The sequence below is a fragment of the Melampsora larici-populina genome, assembly GCF_000204055.1.
Source record: "Melampsora larici-populina 98AG31 unplaced genomic scaffold MELLAscaffold_63, whole genome shotgun sequence".
Taxonomy (NCBI): domain Eukaryota; kingdom Fungi; phylum Basidiomycota; class Pucciniomycetes; order Pucciniales; family Melampsoraceae; genus Melampsora; species Melampsora laricis-populina.
The window spans coordinates 337,922-344,949 of record NW_006768827.1 but is presented as its reverse complement, the minus strand read 5'-3'; the positions used below and the strand labels follow the sequence as shown (position 1 = coordinate 344,949).

General features: G+C 42.1%; 1 protein-coding gene across 1 annotated transcript; it reads left to right on the top strand.

Moving 5' to 3' along the window:
* Positions 1 to 131: 131 nt before the first annotated feature.
* MELLADRAFT_68187 (uncharacterized protein) lies at positions 132 to 1,592 on the top strand (the record flags this gene model as incomplete). Its single annotated transcript, XM_007416683.1, has 4 exons — positions 132 to 265; positions 336 to 402; positions 430 to 496; positions 1,210 to 1,592. The coding sequence occupies 4 exons, from the start codon at positions 132 to 134 to the stop codon at positions 1,590 to 1,592; spliced, it is 651 nt and encodes a 216-aa protein (XP_007416745.1).
* Positions 1,593 to 7,028: the final 5,436 nt, after the last annotated feature.

The window sequence follows — 7,028 nt, the reverse complement described above, 5'->3', positions numbered from 1 at the left end:
GTATTCATTGGAGGTGTTAATTTTTTTTCCCGGTAGCTATCTCCACGCAAAATAAATTGTGAATTCATGAAAAAACTCGGCTTGAACACATGCGGACACTGGAATGTTTTGAAAGCATACTTGGTCTCAATATGCAGTATTTTGCTGAACAGTGGACACGCCAGAAGGAAATGCAACTCGAGCTGATTGACGATGAAAATCACAATGAAGTTCAAGAGATGTTGGAGCGATTGGGCGAATTAGAGGATGACCTTAAGATTGCAAAGTAAGTATTAGGCCAAACGTGGCAATAAAATAAGTTGGTCTAACATTTGGTCATGTCTCCTTCCTACAAGGACCTCGAAAACCCGTTTGCGCAAGATTAGAAGGAGAACAGAAAATCAGCGTGCAGAGCTACACCGGGTAAGCTTGGAGGTTGATTATCTGCAGGGGGAAATTGATGTACTTGTGGAGGAGCTTGGGGAACATAGGTTTTGTAATATTTCAGGTGCTGGAGGTAAGTCACGTAGTGTGAAAACTATGATTTGTTGTCAAGAACGTTGACATGCAACAAATACACACAATGATCAGATGAGCGGGCACGTTATATAATCCGTGTGCGTGTAGCAAAATCTAAGCTGTATGAAGCTAAGGTGGGTATCATTGAGCTTCAAAGACGGTGGGATAAGGGGGGGCTTGGTTAGTTGTTAAATATGAAATGGATGTGACAGGTGTACTTGGTGCTATGCTAAATTTATTTATTCATTTGCGGGACAGGTACATCAAATCAACAGTACATGAAAACTGTAATGAATGCTAAACAAGCGGTCTTCAAGAAGAAATGGAATATTTACCAAAGTTGAGTTAAGACATACAACACAAAGTTTCCAACCTTTGAACCAATGCAGGTTCCAACTTTGGACGACTGTAAGGGGAAGAACATTGACGATGAATTCTGGAATTTCAACTTATTGACTCATTCAGATGAACTATGGGCATGTGATGCACCAACACGTGTAGGAATTCAAGCTTATCTAAGGGTAGCACGTTGTGACGAGGAATTCCGCAGGATCTCAAGGGAGGTGCGTTACATGATTTTGTGGTCAAGTAAGATGTTGGAAAAGTTGGGAAATGTGGAAGAACTCTCCAGTCAAGGTAATAGACTCCTTTTGTGATCTGATGTTGAGTGATTAAAATATATACTGATGAATGATACTGTTCAATTGGAAGGCTGGGACGCAACTGCGGGTTCTCTCCCAGTGGAGGTTGTTGATCCCAGTTATGATGAAGCTTGGCACATCAATCGTGTTTCAAAAAGGACTTGGGAGGATTGTGTGGAAATACTCAAAAATACAAACAAGGGATTGACGTATGTGATGTGCCGTTACTGGAGAGGTTGGGACCCATTGATGATTTCTCTATTACGTGGGACCCATCAATATGTGGATACATCTGAGGAGGTGGACAACTTATTAGAAGTAACGTGGAGGGAGTTGATGGTAAGCTGTGAAAGTCGGTGGAAAGAGGTTGTTCCAGCGCAAACAGTGTTTGCAGAACCAGGGGATGATGGTGATTTGCAAGTTGACTTTGAGAGGGAGGAAGATGACTTTTGAAATGGTGTTTGTTGTAATTTTGTGATTGTTTTTTGATAGAAATGTACAGAATTAAAATTGGTAGACATTGATATATGAGCTGCAGACTAGTCTGAGGTGATGACTTCTTCATTTCTACGCTGGTTGACAGCCTGGTCTGGAGGTATGCTCTGGGGGTAGTATCTGGGCCACAGACTGGTCTGCAGAGATGACTTTTCCATTCCTACGCTGAATATCAGACTGGTCTGTGTAAGGTTTGTTGAAGCCGGGACACAGACTAGTCTGTGAGGGTGACTTGGTCAGTTTGACACGGATCGCCAGACTGGTCTGTGTATGACTTGGTAGGGCAGTATCTGGGCCACAGACTGGTCTGTGGAGATGAATTTTCCATTTCTACGCTGAATGCCAGACTGGTCTGTGTATGACTCGGTAGGGCAGTATCTGGGCCACAGACAAGTCTGTGGAGATGAATTTTCCATTTCTACGCTGAATGCCAGACTGGTCTGTGTATGACTTGGTAGGGCAGTATCTGGGCCACAGACAAGTCTGAAGAAATGACTTGGTCAGTTTTGCACGGATTGCCAGACTGGTCTGTGTATGACTTGGTAGGGCAGTATCTGGGCCACAGACAAGTCTGAAGAAATGACTTGGTCAGTTTTGCACGGATTGCCAGACAAGTCTGTGTATGGCGTGTCAGAGTAGTCACAGACTTGTCTTGTCTGCAAAGGCGACTTGTTCAGTTTTGTTGCAGGCTGGTCTGGAGGTACACTGTAGAGGTAGTATACAGGCCAAAGATGTAATTATTTACCGTCTTGTTCGTTGATTTGTTGTGGACGGCGCCGCAGGCGCCCAATGACTTTATGTGAAAACACTTTGGACTTGTGATATTTTTCTTCTGCAGACTTGTCTGATAGATCTGGCTGATCTGTACACCAAAATAGTGGTCTTATCCGAAGATAACGTGTCTCAGCATCTTCGGATAGTATCCGATAGATCTGTACCTCACAGGTGAAAAAAGAAAAAGAGAAAAGAGAAACATAACCGTAACTTCGCAAAATTGACTTTGATGATAATATAATTTATTTTACTTGAGCGTAACTTGCGAAAAATGTGTAATTTTATATGTAGTAGTAATCCATTTGTTGTTTTAATTGTTTATTGTTAATGATTGTCCCGCCGCAGTCCCCCTACTACAATTGTTATAATAATTTTTGCTATCCGTACCAGCCAACTAATCCTCCATCCTCATCAACCTATACCAAACACCACCGAAAAATAAAGAAACTGATAAAGAGAAACTTAATTTAAAATAACCATAACTAAAAAAAAAAGAGAAAAAAATGTGAAAAATTGTTTATAGCAGTAATCCATTTGTTGATTGTAATTTTGATTTGACTAATTGTTGTTTTATTGTAACTCTTACCCTTCCCGTCCCCCCTGCTAATGATGTTATTATATGAGAAAGACAATAAGAAAAGAAAATGAGAAAAAAGAAACGTAACAAGCCCCTTGAACGGGGTAATTTTGATTTTAAGTAGTACTCCGAATTTGTCTTTGATTGATTTGAATGTCGAATTTCTGATTTATTAATTGTTGCGCCCGCCCCTACCCTACTACTTATGTTGTTTGATGATTTAATATCTATCCATTCCTGCCAACTTCCACCATCCTCGTCGTCCTAACCGTACACCGCCAAAATAAAGAGAAAATGATAACTAAAGAAATACGCCCTGATATTTTAACCCGCAAAACACTAAGTCCACCAAACCATTATAATGTACAATCCACCGCCCAAAAGGAAAAAAAGAAAAAGAAGAACAAAACAACAAAACCGCACACACAAAAAGAAAAAGAAACTTGATGAATTTGAGAAATATATTTTTTTATTTAAATTTGATATTTTATTTTGAACTACCCGCACTACCCAAATCCTCCTCTTGAAAATCTTCTTGCCTTGAAATCGCCAAAACACCCCTCGGAAAGAACCTTTTAACGTGTTCCGCCGCAAATCGTCTAGTCAATACTGTCCCGTCTAACTCTTCCAAAATGTATGAACCTCCCAGATACTGTTCCCTAACTCTATAAGGTCCGTTCCACCTATCCTTAAACAATTTTCCCCATTGCGTCTCTAAACTTTTATTATGAACCAATGCCAAATCTCCTGCCTCTAATGAACCTCTCAACCTATGCGCATTCTTCTCATCCCAATATATAACCCCGTCTGTCCTTGCCCTCATCATCCGCTCAAAAGCTTTGTCCAACATCTCCTCTCTCTGCTCTAATTGCTCCACTCGCGCCATCAATAATTCCTCCCTAGTAGTAACCTTGTCCCACTCCACTCTGAGAAAGGTTCCTGCTTCTACGTCTACCGGTAAGATTGCCTTTTGACTGAATAACACTTCATACGGCGAAACTCCAGTTGTCCGCTTTGTTGAAATTCTATCCGCAAACAACACTAAAGGTAACTTCTCCGCCCACTTTCTGCTGTCTTCACCGCACATCTTTACTAAAGCATCCTTCAACGGTTGATGTCCACGTTCTACCATTCCTTTGCCTTGAGGCCAATAAGGTGTCGCCTCCCCCAACTTTGATCCTGACATCCGCACTGCTTCCCGTAATTCCCCCTTGAACTCCGGTCCGCCGTCTACTGTAAAACATTTCACCGCCCCATATCGCCATATCCACTCTTTCAAAATAAAGTCTGCCACTGCTTTCGCCGTTAAGTTCTGTAAAGCTTTGGCTTCTACCCATCCGGAAAGATCATCTTGTGCTACAATTAAATATTTATATCTACTCGTCTTGATATGAACTGCGTCTAGACTAACTCGTCCAAATACCGTAGATTCTCCCGTAGCATGTCCTTTTTCCTTCTGAGTTCGTGGACTTCACCGTTGACAAGCTTCACAAGACATAACCCATTTCCGTACATCTTCCTTCATCTCCGGCCACCAAAACCTCATTAAGCATCTTCTATACGTCTCTTCCACTCCTCTATGACCCATTTCCTCGTGTAATCTCTGTACCCAATCTCTTGACTGTCCTTCCTTGAAACCCTATTCTCCACAAGTACCCTCTTCTTTAATCTTCCCCGCTCCACAAAGAAAGTCTTAGCTCTATTCTGAACCCATTGATAATCTTCATCCGAACAATTTGCTGGTCTCTTAAAGGTCTTTAAGTATTCCTTGAGCACTATCCATAATCCGTCCTGCATCCACGGTAGAAGTTCCTCTGCCTCGTTGTTGATTGTAGAAACCGGAAAACCTTCGTGAGGTGATATATCTTTCTGTTCCTCGTCAAAGTCTTCTCCTTCAGATGTTGAATCTTCCCCGACAGGTCGCCGTGAGAGTCCGTCTGGCATTCCAAAACTCTTCCCAGACTTGTGAACAATGTCATAAGAGAACAGTTGTATAAACGCCACCCATCTAGTCATAGGTGCATTTGGTAATGTTGGCCTATTGATCATTTCTATCAAAGATTTGGCATCCACCTGAAGTTCAAAATGTTGACCCCAGAGCTTGCTTTGAAACTTCTTCAGTATCCGAGCAACTCCGCATAGCTCCAGCTTTGGTTGTGAATATCTTGACTCCACCGGCGAAAATACCAAAGACTCATAGAACACCGGCCTTGCTTTTCCGTGCTTATCCTCCTGCATTAATACTCCTCCCGCTGCAATCTGACTTGAATCTATGCTAATATAATCTTCCCCACTCCCTCTCCGTATTCCAAACCCTTTAACATTATGTCTTCACCAATAATCTTCTTTAATGTATCCAACGCCTCCTGACATTCCTCCGTCCAATTCCATTCCACATCTTTTCGCGTAAGCCTCCTCATAGGCGCTGCAATCTTTGAAAAATCCTTAATGAACATCCTAACATATATACACATTCCCAAGAAGCCTAAAACCTCCGTTGTATTTGTTGGAACCGGCCAGTTTTGGATCTTATTCTTTTTCTTCTTAGAAATTGTCCTCCCGTCTTTACATACTACATGTCCTACAATTTCTAGCGCTGGTACACAAACCGCGAACTTCTTCCCTGATACTGTAAGACCAGCCTCCTCAATTCGAAATAACACTCTTTCTAATGTAACCACATATTCCCAAATGAAACGCCTAATTCCCAGATTTTCGTCCAGAACCGCATCGCCGTAGGTAGAATCAGGACCTTTGATTCCGCCGTCATCAATGAAGATACCTACGTTCTGTGGAATTTTGTCTTGAAGAATCCACATCATGTGAGCTTGATAAACCGCTACTGAATTAGTAGCACCTTGAGGCAATCAAGTAAGTTGAAAGCGCCCCAAAGGTGTTTCAAAAGTTGTTAAAGGTCTTGAAAAATCCGCCAATTCTCTCTCATCATATCCGCCCATAATATCACCCAATCCGTAACACGCTCTTCCCGCAAATGATTCTACAAATTCCTCTGGCGCCGGAGGCATTCCCGCGTCCTTGATAGTAACTTTGTTTAATGCTTGTAGATCATGTACTACTCGTAACTTGCCGTCTTGTTTCTTGACGCAAAACACCGGACTTGAATAACTTGAAGTAGATTGTTTGTATAACCCTGTCCGTAGACGTTGACGTATTAATTCAATGTACTCTGGTTTAATGGCCGCCGGAATAGGAATAGGTTTCTTCTGCCAAGGTTCGTGATCTACTACCGGAATTGCGTACGGAAACCTGTAAGAATGCTTCAACACTCCCCTCTCTTCTTCACAATAAGCAATAGCCCCTTCCCGCAACACTACTACATGTAACAGTAATTTCCATTCCTCATCACTCACCGCCAACATATTTACCTCGGATTTTGTAATCCGAGGTATCCTCGGATGCAAAACCTTGGACAGAAGCTTCCCGAGGTTTTGATCCGAGGTTATTTCCAGGGCAAAAAAATACCTCGGGCAAAAACCTCGGACAAGGTCTGTCCGAGGATTTGCCTCTGATGATGCCTCGGATTTCTCAACCCGAGGCATCTATGCTGGCAGTGACTTAACCAATCCTCCGGTCCGAAATTACACATCTTCAACCGTTCCAAAGTAGTTTTCTTTGTCTCCACAAAGTCCGGAGGATTCATTGATAAAGGTGTTTTGTACGGATCTCGAGACATTGGTGGTCTTTGCAACGGTGTATTTAAATGTTGTGGCATTGCCGCATTGACTGGTCAAATCTTCTTTGCTACTGGCTTGTATTTTGCCGCAAAACATAATATTCCTCCCCGCTTCCATTCCTCACATACTTGCGCTTGCTGCCTAATGTCAAACCCCTGATTTAATGCCTTTACCGTCTCCCATTCTTCTTCCTCTAATAAACCGCCTCTAATTCCGCTCTCTAACTCTTGCATACTTCCGCCGTAATCTTCTAATTGTACACCACTACTTAAGAAATGAGACTGAGATAGAGAAGATTCAATAAAACTAAAATAAGAACCGCATTCGAAATCTGATAAGCTACTATCC